The 17210-nt window shown below is 45.2% G+C and overlaps 1 protein-coding gene across 1 annotated transcript in view; it reads left to right on the top strand.

Annotated features, from left to right (window-relative positions):
• LOC134968623 (mucin-19-like) overlaps nt 1–17210 on the top strand; it is a 517580-nt gene that overhangs the window by 220316 nt on the left and 280054 nt on the right. The window contains exons 29-30 of the mRNA XM_063944156.1: nt 4973–5227; nt 5409–5675. Coding sequence (XP_063800226.1) covers nt 4973–5227; nt 5409–5675 — 522 coding nt within the window. The remainder of the gene's footprint in view (nt 1–4972; nt 5228–5408; nt 5676–17210) is intronic.

The following is a 17210-nucleotide window of genomic DNA, read 5'->3' as shown; positions in this document are numbered from 1 at the left end:
ATATATATATATAGCGCTTTGGTGTGTGCTGGCATACTCTCCCTCTGTCTCCCCAAAGGGCTAGTGGGGTCCTGTCCTCTATCAGAGCATTCCCTGTGTGTGTGCTGTATGTCGGTACGTTTGTGTCGACATGTATGAGGAGAAAAATGATGTGGAGACGGAGCAGATTGCCTGTAATAGTGATGTCACCCCCTAGGGGGTCGACACCTGAATGGATGAACTGTTGGAAGGAATTACGTGACAGTGTCAGCTCTGTATAAAAGACAGTGGTTGACATGAGACAGCCGGCTACTCAGCTTGTGCCTGTCCAGACGTCTCATAGGCCGTCAGGGGCTCTAAAGCGCCCGTTACCTCAGATGGCAGATATAGACGCCGACACGGATACTGACTCCAGTGTCGACGGTGAAGAGACAAATGTGACTTCCAGTAGGGCCACACGTTACATGATTGAGGCAATGAAAAATGTTTTACACATTTCTGATAATACGAGTACCACCAAAAAGGGGTATTATGTTCGGTGAGGAAAAACTACCTGTAGTTTTCCTGAATCTGAGAAATTAAATGAGGTGTGTGATGATGCGTGGGTTTCCCCCGATAACAACTGATAATTTCTAAAATGTTATTGGCATTATATCCTTTCCCGCCAGAGGTTAGGGTGCGTTGGGAAACACCCCCTAGGGTGGATAAAGCGCTCACACGCTTGTAAGGGCTCTACCCTCTCCTGAGATGGCCGCCCTTAAGGATCCTGCTGATAGAAAGCAGGAGGGTATCCTAAAATGTATTTACACTCATACTGGTGTTATACTGCGACCAGCAATCGCCTCAGCCTGGATGTGCAGTGCTGGGTTGGCGTGGTCGGATTCCCTGACTGAAAATATTGATACCCTAGATAGGGACAGTATATTTTTGCCTATAGAGCATTTAAAAGATGCATTTCTATATATGCGTGATGCACAGCGGAATATTTGCCGACTGGCATCAAGTCTAAGTGCGTTGTCCATTTCTACCAGTAGAGGGTTATGGACACGTCAGTGGTCAGGTGATGCGTATTCCAAACGGCATTTGGAAGTATTGCCTTAATAAGGGGAGGAGTTATTTGGGGTCGGTCTTTCAGACCTGGTGGCCACGGCAACAGCTGGGAAATCCACGTTTGTACCCCAGGTCGCCTCTCAACATGAGAAGACGCCGTATTATCAGGCGCAGTCTTTTCGTGGACAAGCGGGCAAAATGTTTCTCATTTCTGCCCCGTGACAGAGGGAGAGGAAAAAGGCTGCAGAAATCAGCCAGTTCCCAGGAACAGAAACCCTCTCCCGCCTCTGCCAAGCCCTCAGTATGACGCTGGGGCCTTACAAGCAGAATCAGGCACGGTGGGGGGCCCGTCTCAATGAATTTCAGCGCGCAGTGGGCTCACTCGCAAGTAGACCCCTGGATCCTTCAGGTGATATCTCAGGGGTACAAATTAGAATTCGAGACGTCTCCCCCTCGCCGTTTTCCTAAAGTCGGCTTTACCGATGTCTCCTTCTGACAGGGAGACAGTTTTGGAAGCCATTCACAAGCTGTATTCCCAGCAGGTGATAATCAAGGTACCCCTCCTGCAACAGGGAACGGGGTATTATTCCACACTGTTGTGGTACCGAAGCCGGACGGCTCGGTGAGACCGATTCTAAATCTAAAATCTTTGAACACTTACATACAGAGGTTCAAATTCAAGATTGAGTCACTCAGAGCAGTGATTGCGAACCTGGAAGAAGGGGACTACATGATGTCTCGGGACATCAAGGATGCTTACCTTCATGTCAAAATTTACCCTTCTCACCAAGGGTACCTCAGGTTTATGGTACAGAACTGTCACTATCAGTTCAGACGCTGCCGTATGGATGGTCCACGGCACCCCGGGTCTTTACCAAGGTAATGGCCGAAATGATGATATTCCTTCGAAGGAAGGGAATTTTAGTTATCCCTTACTTGGACGATTCCCTGATAAGGGTAAGATCCAGGGAACAGTTGGAGGTCGGTGTAGCACTATCTCAGGTAGTGTTGCGGCAGCACGATTGGATTCTCAATATTCCAAAATCGCAGCTGGTTCCGACGACTTGTCTTCTGTTCCTAGGGATGATCCTGGACACAGTCCAGAAAAAGGTGTTTCTCCCGGAGGGGAAAGACAGGGAGTTATCCGAGCTAGTCAGGAACCTCCTAAAACCGAGCCAAGTCTCAGTGCATCAATGCACAAGGGTTCTGGGTAAAATGGTGGCTTCCTACGAAGCAATCCCATTCGGCAGATTCCACGCAAGAACTTTCCAGTGGGACCTGCTGGACAAATGGTCCGGGTCGCATCTTCAGATGCATCAGCGGATAACCCTGTCACCAAGGACAAGGGTGTCCCTCCTGTGGTGGTTGCAGAGTGCTCATCTTCTAGAGGGCCGCAGATTCGGCATTCAGGACTGGGTCCTGGTGACCACGGATGCCAGCCTGCGAGGCTGGGGAGCAGTCACACAGGGAAGGAATATCCAGGGCTTATGGTCAAGCCTGGAGACATCACTTCACATAAATATCCTGAAGCTAAGGGCCATTTACAATGCTCTAAGCTTAGCAAGACCTCTGCTTCAAGGTCAGCCGGTGTTGATCCAGTCGGACAACATCACGGCAGTCACCCACGTAAACAGACAGGGTGGCACAAGAAGCAGGAGGGCAATGGCAGAAGCTGCAAGGATTCTTCGCTGGGCGGAAAATCATGTGATAGCACTGTCAGCAGTATTCATTCCGGGAGTGGACAACTGGGAAGCAGACTTCCTCAGCACGACCTCCACCCGGGAGAGTGGGGACTTCACCCAGAAGTCTTCCACATGATTATAAACCGTTGGGAAAAACTCGACAGGTATTGCGCCAGGTCAAGGGACCCTCAGGCAATAGCTGTAGACGCTCTGGTAACACCGTGGGTGTACCAGTCAGTGTATGTGTTCCCTCCTCTGCCTCTCATACCCAAGGTACTGAGATTGATAAGATGGAGAGGAGTAAGCACTATATTCGTGGCTCCGGATTGGCCAAGAAGGACTTGGTAACCGGAACTTCAAGAGATGCTCACGGAGGATCCGTGGCCTCTACCTCTAAGAAGGGACCTGCTCCAACAAGGACCCTGTCTGTTCCAAGACTTACCGCGGCTGCGTTTGACGGCATGGCGGTTGAACGCCGGATCCTGAAGGAAAAAAGGCATTCCGGATGAAGTCATCCCTATCCTGATCAAAGCCAGGAAGGATGTAACCGCAAAACATTATCACCGCATTTGGCGAAAATATGTTGCGTGGTGCGAGGCCAGTAAGGCCCGACGGAGGAAATTCAACTGGGTCGATTCCTACATTTCCTGCAAACAGGAGTGTCTATGGGCCTGAAATTGGGGTCCATTAAGGTTCAAATTTCGGCCCTGTCAATTTTCTTCCAAAAAGAACTAGCTTCAGTCCCTGAAGTTCAGACGTTTGTAAAAGGGGTACTGCATATACAGCCTCCTTTTGTGCCTCCAGTGTCACTTTGGGATCTCAATGTAGTTTTTTGGGTTCCAAAAGTCACATTGGTTTGAACCACTTAAATCTGTGGAGTTAAAATATCTCACATGGAAAGTGGTCATGCTGTTGGCCCTGGCCTGGGCCAGGCGCGTGTCAGAATTGGCGGCTTTATCCTGTAAAAGCCCTTATCTGATTTTCCATTCGGACAGGGCGGAATTGAGGACTCGTCCTCAGTTTCTCCCTAAGGTGGTTTCAGCGTTTCACCTGAACCAACCTATTGTGGTGCCTGCGGCTACTAGGGACTTGGAGGACTCCAAGTTGCTAGACGTTGTCAGGGCCCTGAAAATATATGTTTCCAGGACGGCTGGAGTCAGAAAATCTGACTCGCTGTTTATCCTGTATGCACCCAACAAGCTGGGTGCTCCTGCTTCTAAGCAGACTATTGCTCGTTGGATTTGTAGTACAATTCAGCTTGCACATTCTGTGGCAGGCCTGCCACAGCCAAAAATCTGTAAATGCCCACTCCACAAGGAAGGTGGGCTCATCTTGGGCGGCTGCCCGAGGGGTCTCGGCTTTACAACTTTGCCGAGCAGCTACTTGGTCAGGAGCAAATACGTTTGTAAAATTCTACAAAATTGATACCCTGGCTGAGGAGGACCTGGAGTTCTCTCAATTGGTGCTGCAGAGTCATCCGCACTCTCCCGCCCGTTTGGGAGCTTTGGTATAATCCCCATGGTCCTTACGGAGTCCCCAGCATCCACTTAGGACGTTAGAGAAAATAAGAATTTACTTACCGATAATTCTATTTCTCGTAGTCCGTAGTGGATGCTGGGCGCCCATCCCAAGTGCGGATTGTCTGCAATACTGGTACATAGTTATTGTTACCAAAAAATCGGGTTATTGCTGTAGTGAGCCATCTTTTCTAGAGGCTCCTCTGTTATCATGCTGTTAACTGGGTTCAGATCACAAGTTGTACGGTGTGATTGGAGTGGCTGGTATGAGTCTTACCCGGGATTCAAAATCCTTCCTTATTGTGTACGCTCGTCCGGGCACAGTATCCTAACTGAGGCTTGGAGGAGGGTCATAGGGGGAGGAGCCAGTGCACACCAGATAGTCCTAAAGCTTTCTTTAGATGTGCCCAGTCTCCTGCGGAGCCGCTATTCCCCATGGTCCTTACGGAGTCCCCAGCATCCACTACGGACTACGAGAAATAGAATTATCGGTAAGTAAATTCTTATTATTCTAAGCAAACAAAAGTCATACATCCAGTTCTACATTTACTGTGATCTGAATGCTGAAGGGGAAATTACATGCTCTAGAACTAAGTTACATATATATATATATATATATATATATATATATATATAAAATGCTGGTATCTGAGAGGTGTTACATATATACATACAAAGTAACAAAACACAATGCTGCGGAATGTCTGTGACAATATCTAATATGTGTGTTACATTTCCCTTCAGTTCCCGGACTGGCTGCCAACATCACACTCAGCAATTACATGTCGGTTAATGTTCTCGGAATCTCATGGATAAAACCATCAGTAAACGTGGACTATTATCAAGTCACTCTGACAGGAGACATAAATGTCACAGCACAGACTAATGCTACACAATGGAATATGACAGGGCTATCACCAGGCAGGGTATATACAGTCACTGTACAGACACTTAGTGGTAACTGCAGCCAGACATCCGCTGGAGTGACAGAGGCCACGTGTGAGTATGAGCGGGGTCACGTGACTTATCATGTGATCATACATAGACTCTGCACTTCTTATCCTGTTACTCTCCCTCTAACATGTGTATTCTCATTTACTGTTTATTGTCTCAGTTTTGCATTACTTGTACATAGACTGTATATGTCATCTATTAATTGTATTTCTATGTTATTACACAGATCCAACCCCACCAGGGAACGTAACCTTTATCACAGTTGGAGTAAACTTCATCACACTGTCTTGGGGAGAGCCGGCCAATATGACAGGTGTAATAAAGACATATAATATAACTTATGGGAATTCTTCATACACTTGGACTGCAGCAAGTAACACATCAAATATCACCCTTCACAGCCTGATATCTGGGACTAATTACACCGTTACTGTGGTAACAGTCGGAGCCCGGGGGTATCAGAGTTTACCTGTTAGTGTATCTGTGTATACTAGTAAGTATTGCTCATATATTATAGCTGCAATAGGTCAGTTTCATGTTACATGTTTATATAAGATGTACGATATCCCTGGTAATTAGCTGTCAGAGTAGTGTACTGTAGTAATGGTGCCGCACTAGTGATGTAATGTTACATGTGTATATAAGATTTTTGATATTCTGGTAATTAGCTGTCAGAGTAGTGTACTGTAGTAATGGTGCCGCACTAGTGATATAATGTTACATGTGTATATAAGATGTATGATATCCTGGTAATTAGCTGTCAGAGTAGTGTACTGTAGTAATGGTGCCGCACTAGTGATATAATGTTACATGTGTATATAAGATGTGTGATATCCTGGTAATTAGCTGTCAGAGTAGTGTACTGTAGTAATGGTGCCGCACTAGTGATGTAATGTTACATGTGTATATAAGATGTGTGATATCCCTGGTAATTAGCTGTCAGAGTAGTGTACTGTAGTAATGGTGCCGCACTAGTGATGTAATGTTACATGTGTATATAAGATGTATGATATCCTGGTAATTAGCTGTCAGAGTAGTGTACTGTAGTAATGGTGCTGCACTAGTGATGTAATGTTACATGTGTATATAAGATGTATGATATCCTGGTACTTACCTGTCAGAGTAGTGTACTGTAGTAATGGTGCTGCACTAGTGATGTAATGTTACATGTGTATATAAGATGTATGATATCCTGGTAATTAGCTGTCAGAGTAGTGTACTGTAGTAATGGTGCTGCACTAGTGATGTAATGTTACATGTGTATATAAGATGTATGATATCCCTGGTAATTAGCTGTCAGAGTAGTGTACTGTAGTAATGGTGTTGCACTAGTGATGTAATGTTACATGTGTATATAAGATGTATGATATCCCTGGTAATTAGCTGTCAGAGTAGTGTACTGTAGTAATGGTGCCGCACTAGTGATGTAATGTTACATGTGTATATAAGATGTATGATATCCTGGTACTTACCTGTCAGAGTAGTGTACTGTAGTAATGGTGCCGCACTAGTGATGTAATGTTACATGTGTATATAAGATGTGTGATATCCTGGTAATTAGCTGTCAGAGTAGTGTACTGTAGTAATGGTGTTGCACTAGTGCTGTAATGTTACATGTGTATATAAGATGTATGATATCCTGGTAATTAGCTGTGAGAGTAGTGTACTGTAGTAATGGTGCTGCACTAGTGATGTAATGTTACATGTGTATATAAGATGTATGATATCCTGGTAATTAGCTGTCAGAGTAGTGTACTATAGTAATGGTGTTGCACTAGTGATGTAATGTTACTTGTGTATATAAGATGTATGATATCCCTGGTAATTAGCTGTCAGAGTAGTGTACTGTAGTAATGGTGCCGCATTAGTGCTGTAATGTTACATGTGTATATAAGATGTATGATATCCTGGTAATTAGCTGTCAGAGTAGTGTACTGTAGTAATGGTGCCGCACTAGTGATGTAATGTTACATGTGTATATAAGATGTATGATATCCTGGTAATTAGCTGTCAGAGTAGTGCACTGTAGTAATGGTGCCGCACTAGTGATGTAATGTTACATGTGTATATAAGATGTATGATATCCCTGGTAATTAGCTGTCAGAGTAGTGTACTGTAGTAATGGTGCCGCACTAGTGATGTAATGTTACATGTGTATATAAGATGTATGATATCCCTGGTAATTAGCTGTCAGAGTAGTGTACTGTAGTAATGGTGTTGCACTAGTGATGTAATGTTACTTGTGTATATAAGATGTATGATATCCTGGTAATTAGCTGTCAGAGTAGTGTACTGTAGTAATGGTGCTGCACTAGTGATGTAATGTTACATGTGTATATAAGATGTATGATATCCTGGTAATTAGCAGTCAGAGTAGTGTACTGTAGTAATGGTGCTGCACTAGTGATGTAATGTTACATGTGTATATAAGATGTATGATATCCCTGGTAATTAGCTGTCAGAGTAGTGTACTGTAGTAATGGTGCCGCACTAGTGATGTAATGTTACATGTGTATATAAGATGTATGATATCCCTGGTAATTAGCTGTCAGAGTAGTGTACTGTAGTAATGGTGTTGCACTAGTGATGTAATGTTACTTGTGTATATAAGATGTATGATATCCCTGGTAATTAGCTGTCAGAGTAGTGTACTGTAGTAATGGTGTTGCACTAGTGATGTAATGTTACTTGTGTATATAAGATGTATGATATCCCTGGTAATTAGCTGTCAGAGTAGTGTACTGTAGTAATGGTGCCGCACTAGTGATGTAATGTTACATGTGTATATAAGATGTATGATATCCCTGGTAATTAGCTGTCATAGTTGTGTACTGTAGTAATGGTGCTACACTAGTGATGTAATGTTACATGTGTATATAAGATGTATGATATCCTGGTAATTAGCTGTCAGAGTAGTGTACTGTAGTAATGGTGCCGCACTAGTGATGTAATGTTACATGTGTATATAAGATGTATGATATCCTGGTAATTAGCTGTCAGAGTAGTGTACTGTAGTAATGGTGCTACACTAGTGATGTAATGTTACATGTGTATATAAGATGTATGATATCCTGGTAATTAGCTGTCAGAGTAGTGTACTATAGTAATGGTGCCGCACTAGTGATGTAATGTTACATGTGTATATAAGATGTGTGATATCCCTGGTAATTAGCTGTCAGAGTAGTGCACTGTAGTAATGGTGCCGCACTAGTGATGTAATGTTACATGTGTATATAAGATGTATGATATCCTGGTAATTAGCTGTCAGAGTAGTGTACTGTAGTAATGGTGCTGCACTAGTGAGGTAATGTTACATGTGTATATAAGATGTGTGATATCCCTGGTAATTAGCTGTCAGAGTAGTGTACTATAGTAATGGTGTTGCACTAGTGATGTAATGTTACATGTGTATATAAGATGTATTATATCCTGGTAATTAGCTGTCAGAGTAGTGCACTGTAGTAATGGTGCCGCACTAGTGATGTAATGTTACATGTGTATATAAGATGTATTATATCCTGGTAATTAGCTGTCAGAGTAGTGCACTCTAGTAATGGTGCCGCACTAGTGATGTAATGTTACATGTGTATATAAGATGTGTGATATCCCTGGTAATTAGCTGTCAGAGTAGTGTACTGTAGTAATGGTGCCGCACTAGTGATGTAATGTCACATGTGTATATAAGATGTATGATATCCTGGTAATTAGCTGTCAGAGTAGTGTACTGTAGTAATGGTGCCGCACTAGTGATGTAATGTTACATGTGTATATAAGATGTATGATATCCCTGGTAATTAGCTGTCAGAGTAGTGCACTGTAGTAATGGTTAGAGATGAGCGCCTGAAATTTTTCGGGTTTTGTGTTTTGGTTTTGGGTTCGGTTCCGCGGCCGTGTTTTGGGTTCGAACGCGTTTTGGCAAAACCTCACCGAATTTTTTTTGTCGGATTCGGGTGTGTTTTGGATTCGGGTGTTTTTTTCCAAAAACACTAAAAAACAGCTTAAATCATAGAATTTGGGGGTCATTTTGATCCCAAAGTATTATTAACCTCAAAAACCATAATTTACACTCATTTTCAGTCTATTCTGAATACCTCACACCTCACAATATTATTTTTAGTCCTAAAATTTGCACCGAGGTCGCTGTGTGAGTAAGATAAGCGACCCTAGTGGCCGACACAAACACCGGGCCCATCTAGGAGTGGCACTGCAGTGTCACGCAGGATGTCCCTTCCAAAAAACCCTCCCCAAACAGCACATGACGCAAAGAAAAAAAGAGGCGCAATGAGGTAGCTGTGTGAGTAAGATTAGCGACCCTAGTGGCCGACACAAACACCGGGCCCATCTAGGAGTGGCACTGCAGTGTCACGCAGGATGGCCCTTCCAAAAAACCCTCCCCAAACAGCACATGACGCAAAGAAAAAAAGAGGCGCAATGAGGTAGCTATGTGAGTAAGATTAGCGACCCTAGTGGCCGACACAAACACCGGGCCCATCTAGGAGTGGCACTGCAGTGTCACGCAGGATGGCCCTTCCAAAAAACCCTCCCCAAACAGCACATGACGCAAAGAAAAAAAGAGGCGCAATGAGGTAGCTGACTGTGAGTAAGATTAGCGACCCTAGTGGCCGACACAAACACCGGGCCCATCTAGGAGTGGCACTGCAGTGTCACGCAGGATGTCCCTTCCAAAAAACCCTCCCCAAACAGCACATGACGCAAAGAAAAAAAGAGGCGCAATGAGGTAGCTGTGTGAGTAAGATTAGCGACCCTAGTGGCCGACACAAACACCGGGCCCATCTAGGAGTGGCACTGCAGTGTCACGCAGGATGGCCCTTCCAAAAAACCCTCCCCAAACAGCACATGACGCAAAGAAAAAAAGAGGCGCAATGAGGTAGCTGTGTGAGTAAGATTAGCGACCCTAGTGGCCGACACAAACACCGGGCACATCTAGGAGTGGCACTGCAGTGTCACGCAGGATGTCCCTTCCAAAAAACCCTCCCCAAACAGCACATGACGCAAAGAAAAAAAGAGGCGCAATGAGGTAGCTGACTGTGTGAGTAAGATTAGCGACCCTAGTGGCCGACACAAACACCGGGCCCATCTAGGAGTGGCACTGCAGTGTCACGCAGGATGTCCCTTCCAAAAAACCCTCCCCAAACAGCACATGACGCAAAGAAAAAAAGAGGCGCAATGAGGTAGCTGACTGTGTGAGTAAGATTAGCGACCCTAGTGGCCGACACAAACACCGGGCCCATCTAGGAGTGGCACTGCAGTGTCACGCAGGATGTCCCTTCCAAAAAACCCTCCCCAAACAGCACATGACGCAAAGAAAAAAAGAGGCGCAATGAGGTAGCTGACTGTGTGAGTAAGATTAGCGACCCTAGTGGCCGACACAAACACCGGGCCCATCTAGGAGTGGCACTGCAGTGTCACGCAGGATGTCCCTTCCAAAAAACCCTCCCCAATCAGCACATGATGCAAAGAAAAAGAAAAGAAAAAAGAGGTGCAAGATGGAATTGTCCTTGGGCCCTCCCACCCACCCTTATGTTGTATAAACAAAACAGGACATGCACACTTTAACCAACCCATCATTTCAGTGACAGGGTCTGCCACACGACTGTGACTGATATGACGGGTTGGTTTGGACCCCCCCCAAAAAAGAAGCAATTAATCTCTCCTTGCACAAACTGGCTCTACAGAGGCAAGATGTCCACCTCATCTTCACCCTCCGATATATCACCGTGTACATCCCCCTCCTCACAGATTATCAATTCGTCCCCACTGGAATCCACCATCTCAGCTCCCTGTGTACTTTGTGGAGGCAATTGCTGCTGGTCAATGTCTCCGCGGAGGAATTGATTATAATTCATTTTAATGAACATCATCTTCTCCACATTTTCTGGATGTAACCTCGTACGCCGATTGCTGACAAGGTGAGCGGCGGCACTAAACACTCTTTCGGAGTACACACTTGTGGGAGGGCAACTTAGGTAGAATAAAGCCAGTTTGTGCAAGGGCCTCCAAATTGCCTCTTTTTCCTGCCAGTATAAGTACGGACTGTGTGACGTGCCTACTTGGATGTGGTCACTCATATAATCCTCCACCATTCTATCAATGTTGAGAGAATCATATGCAGTGACAGTAGACGACATGTCCGTAATCGTTGTCAGGTCCTTCAGTCCGGACCAGATGTCAGCATCAGCAGTCGCTCCAGACTGCCCTGCATCACCGCCAGCGGGTGGGCTCGGAATTCTGAGCCTTTTCCTCGCACCCCCAGTTGCGGGAGAATGTGAAGGAGGAGATGTTGACAGGTCGCGTTCCGCTTGACTTGACAATTTTGTCACCAGCAGGTCTTTCAACCCCAGCAGACCTGTGTCTGCCGGAAAGAGAGATCCAAGGTAGGCTTTAAATCTAGGATCGAGTACGGTGGCCAAAATGTAGTGCTCTGATTTCAACAGATTGACCACCCGTGAATCCTTGTTAAGCGAATTAAGGGCTGCATCCACAAGTCCCACATGCCTAGCGGAATCGCTCCCTTTTAGCTCCTTCTTCAATGCCTCCAGCTTCTTCTGCAAAAGCCTGATGAGGGGAATGACCTGACTCAGGCTGGCAGTGTCTGAACTGACTTCACGTGTGGCAAGTTCAAAGGGCATCAGAACCTTGCACAACGTTGAAATCATTCTCCACTGCACTTGAGACAGGTGCATTCCACCTACTATATCGTGCTCAATTGTATAGGCTTGAATGGCCTTTTGCTGCTCCTCCAACCTCTGAAGCATATAGAGGGTTGAATTCCACCTCGTTACCACTTCTTGCTTCAGATGATGGCAGGGCAGGTTCAGTAGTTTTTGGTGGTGCTCCAGTCTTCTGTACGTGGTGCCTGTACGCCGAAAGTGTCCCGCAATTTTTCTGGCCACCGACAGCATCTCTTGCACGCCCCTGTCGTTTTTTAAAAAATTCTGCACCACCAAATTCAAGGTATGTGCAAAACATGGGACGTGCTGGAATTTGCCCATATTTAATGCACACACAATATTGCTGGCGTTGTCCGATGCCACAAATCCACAGGAGAGTCCAATTGGGGTAAGCCATTCCGCGATGATCTTCCTCAGTTGCCGTAAGAGGTTTTCAGCTGTGTGCGTATTCTGGAAAGCGGTGATACAAAGCGTAGCCTGCCTAGGAAAGAGTTGGCGTTTGCGAGATGCTGCTACTGGTGCCGCCGCTGCTGTTCTTGCGGCGGGAGTCCATACATCTACCCAGTGGGCTGTCACAGTCATATAGTCCTGACCCTGCCCTGCTCCACTTGTCCACATGTCCGTGGTTAAGTGGACATTGGGTACAACTGCATTTTTTAGGACACTGGTGAGTCTTTTTCTGACGTCCGTGTACATTCTCGGTATCGCCTGCCTAGAGAAGTGGAACCTAGATGGTATTTGGTAACGGGGGCACACTGCCTCAATAAATTGTCTAGTTCCCTGTGAACTAACGGCGGATACCGGACGCACGTCTAACACCAACATAGTTGTCAAGGACTCAGTTATCCGCTTTGCAGTAGGATGACTGCTGTGATATTTCATCTTCCTCGCAAAGGACTGTTGAACAGTCAATTGCTTACTGGAAGTAGTACAAGTGGGCTTACGACTTCCCCTCTGGGATGACCATCGACTCCCAGCGGCAACAACAGCAGCGCCAGCAGCAGTAGGCGTTACACGCAAGGATGCATCGGAGGAATCCCAGGCAGGAGAGGACTCGTCAGAATTGCCAGTGACATGGCCTGCAGGACTATTGGCATTCCTGGGGAAGGAGGAAATTGACACTGAGGGAGTTGGTGGGGTGGTTTGCGTGAGCTTGGTTACAAGAGGAAGGGATTTACTGGTCAGTGGACTGCTTCCGCTGTCACCCAAAGTTTTTGAACTTGTCACTGACTTATTATGAATGCGCTGCAGGTGACGTATAAGGGAGGATGTTCCGAGGTGGTTAACGTCCTTACCCCTACTTATTACAGCTTGACAAAGGGAACACACGGCTTGACACCTGTTGTCCGCATTTCTGGTGAAATACCTCCACACCGAAGAGCTGATTTTTTTGGTATTTTCACCTGGCATGTCAACGGCCATATTCCTCCCACGGACAACAGGTGTCTCCCCGGGTGCCTGACTTAAACAAACCACCTCACCATCAGAATCCTCCTGGTCAATTTCCTCCCCAGCGCCAGCAACACCCATATCCTCCTCATCCTGGTGTACTTCAACACTGACATCTTCAATCTGACTATCAGGAACTGGACTGCGGGTGCTCCTTCCAGCACTTGCAGGGGGCGTGCAAATGGTGGAAGGCGCATGCTCTTCACGTCCAGTGTTGGGAAGGTCAGGCATCGCAACCGACACAATTGGACTCTCCTTGTGGATTTGGGATTTCAAAGAACGCACAGTTCTTTGCGGTGCTTTTGCCAGCTTGAGTCTTTTCAGTTTTCTAGCGAGAGGCTGAGTGCTTCCATCCTCATGTGAAGCTGAACCACTAGCCATGAACATAGGCCAGGGCCTCAGCCGTTCCTTGCCACTCCGTGTGGTAAATGGCATATTGGCAAGTTTACGCTTCTCCTCCGACAATTTTATTTTAGGTTTTGGAGTCCTTTTTTTACTGATATTTGGTGTTTTGGTTTTGACATGCTCTGTACTATGCCATTGGGCATCGGCCTTGGCAGACGACGTTGCTGGCATTTCATCGTCTCGGCCATGACTAGTGGCAGCAGCTTCAGCACGAGGTGGAAGTGGATCTTGATCTTTCCCTAATTTTGGAACCTCAACATTTTTGTTCTCCATATTTTAATAGGCACAACTAAAAGGCACCTCAGGTAAACAATGGAGATGGATGGATTGGATACTAGTATACAATTATGGACGGGCTGCCGAGTGCCGGCACAGAGGTAGCCACAGCCGTGAACTACCGCACTGTACTGTGTCTGCTGCTAATATATAGACTGGTTGATAAAGAGATAGTATACTCGTAACTAGTATGTATGTATAAAGAAAGAAAAAAAACCACGGTTAGGTGGTATATACAATTATGGACGGGCTGCCGAGTGCCGACACAGAGGTAGCCACAGCCGTGAACTACCGCACTGTACTGTGTCTGCTGCTAATATATAGACTGGTTGATAAAGAGATAGTATACTCGTAACTAGTATGTATGTATAAAGAAAGAAAAAAAAACCACGGTTAGGTGGTATATACAATTATGGACGGGCTGCCGAGTGCCGACACAGAGGTAGCCACAGCCGTGAACTACTGTACTGTGTCTGCTGCTAATATATAGACTGGTTGATAAAGAGATAGTATACTCGTAACTAGTATGTATGTATAAAGAAAGAAAAAAAAACCACGGTTAGGTGGTATATACAATTATGGACGGGCTGCCGAGTGCCGACACAGAGGTAGCCACAGCCGTGAACTACCGCACTGTACTGTGTCTGCTGCTAATATATAGACTGGTTGATAAAGAGATAGTATACTCGTAACTAGTATGTATGTATAAAGAAAGAAAAAAAAACCACGGTTAGGTGGTATATACAATTATGGACGGGCTGCCGAGTGCCGACACAGAGGTAGCCACAGCCGTGAACTACCGCACTGTACTGTGTCTGCTGCTAATATATAGACTGGTTGATAAAGAGATAGTATACTCGTAACTAGTATGTATGTATAAAGAAAAAAAAAAAAACCACGGTTAGGTGGTATATACAATTATGGACGGGCTGCCGAGTGCCGACACAGAGGTAGCCACAGCCGTGAACTACCGCACTGTACTGTGTCTGCTGCTAATATATAGACTGGTTGATAAAGAGATAGTATACTCGTAACTAGTATGTATGTATAAAGAAAGAAAAAAAAACCACGGTTAGGTGGTATATACAATTATGGACGGGCTGCCGAGTGCCGACACAGAGGTAGCCACAGCCGTGAACTACCGCACTGTACTGTGTCTGCTGCTAATATATAGACTGGTTGATAAAGAGATAGTATACTCGTAACTAGTATGTATGTATAAAGAAAGAAAAAAAAACCACGGTTAGGTCACTGGTATATACAATTATGGACGGGCTGCCGAGTGCCGACACAGAGGTAGCCACAGCCGTGAACTACCGCACTGTACTGTGTCTGCTGCTAATATAGACTGGTTGATAAAGAGATAGTATACTACTAATATTATATACTGGTGGTCAGGTCACTGGTCACTAGTCACACTGGCAGTGGCACTCCTGCAGCAAAAGTGTGCACTGTTTAATTTTAATATAATATTATGTACTCCTGGCTCCTGCTATAACCTATAACTGGCACTGCAGTAGTGCTCCCCAGTCTCCCCCACAATTATAAGCTGTGTGAGCTGAGCAGTCAGACAGATATATAATATATATAGATGATGCAGCACACTGGCCTGAGCCTGAGCAGTGCACACAGATATGGTATGTGACTGACTGAGTCACTGTGTGTATCGCTTTTTTCAGGCAGAGAACGGATATATTAAATAAACTGCACTGTGTGTCTGGTGGTCACTCACTATATAATATATTATGTACTCCTGGCTCCTGCTATAACCTATAACTGGCACTGCAGTAGTGCTCCCCAGTCTCCCCCACAATTATAAGCTGTGTGAGCTGAGCAGTCAGACAGATATATATAATATTATATATAGATAATAGATGATGCAGCACACTGGCCTGAGCCTGAGCAGTGCACACAGATATGGTATGTGACTGAGTCACTGTGTGCTGTGTATCGCTTTTTTCAGGCAGAGAACGGATTATATTATGTACTCCTGGCTCCTGCTATAACCTATAACTGGCACTGCAGTAGTGCTCCCCAGTCTCCCCCACAATTATAAGCTGTGTGAGCTGAGCAGTCAGACAGATATATATAATATTATATATAGATAATAGATGATGCAGCACACTGGCCTGAGCCTGAGCAGTGCACACAGATATGGTATGTGACTGAGTCACTGTGTGCTGTGTATCGCTTTTTTCAGGCAGAGAACGGATTATAAATAAAAGTGGTGGTCACTGGTCACTATCAGCAAAACTCTGCACTGTACACTACTGAGTACTCCTAATGCTCCCCAAAATTAGTAAATCAAGTGTCTCTCTAATCTATTCTAATTCTAAACGGAGAGGACGCCAGCCACGTCCTCTCCCTATCAATCTCAATGCACGTGTGAAAATGGCGGCGACGCGCGGCTCCTTATATAGAATCCGAGTCTCGCGATAGAATCCGAGCCTCGCGAGAATCCGACAGCGTCATGATGACGTTCGGGCGCGCTCGGGTTAACCGAGCAAGGCGGGAAGATCCGAGTCGCTCGGACCCGTGAAAAAAAACATGAAGTTCTGGCGGGTTCGGATTCAGAGAAACCGTACCCGCTCATCTCTAGTAATGGTGCCGCACTAGTGATGTAATGTTACATGTGTATATAAGATGTATGATATCCTGGTAATTAGCTGTCAGAGTAGTGTACTGTAGTAATGGTGCCGCACTAGTGATGTAATGTTACATGTGTATATAAGATGTATTATATCCTGGTAATTAGCTGTCAGAGTAGTGCACTGTAGTAATGGTGCCGCACTAGTGATGTAATGTTACATGTGTATATAAGATGTATTATATCCTGGTAATTAGCTGTCAGAGTAGTGCACTGTAGTAATGGTGGCACACTAGTGATGTAATGTTACATGTGTATATAAGATGTATGATATCCTGGTAATTAGCTGTCAGAGTAGTGTACTGTAGTAATGGTGCTGCACTAGTGCTGTAATGTTACATGTGTATATAAGATGTATTATATCCTGGTAATTAGATGTCAGAGTAGTGTACTGTAGTAATGGTGCCGCACTAGTGATGTAATGTTACATGTGTATATAAGATGTGTGATATCCCTGGTAATTAGCTGTCAGAGTAGTGTACTGTAGTAATGGTGTTGCACTAGTGATGTAATGTTACATGTGTATATAAGATGTATTATATCCTGGTAATTAGCTGTC

The sequence above is a fragment of the Pseudophryne corroboree genome, chromosome 11 (assembly GCF_028390025.1).
Source record: "Pseudophryne corroboree isolate aPseCor3 chromosome 11, aPseCor3.hap2, whole genome shotgun sequence".
NCBI classification, from domain to species: Eukaryota; Metazoa; Chordata; class Amphibia; order Anura; family Myobatrachidae; genus Pseudophryne; species Pseudophryne corroboree.
The sequence above is the reverse complement of the archived record's forward strand: the minus strand, read 5'-3'. Positions and strand labels throughout refer to the sequence as shown.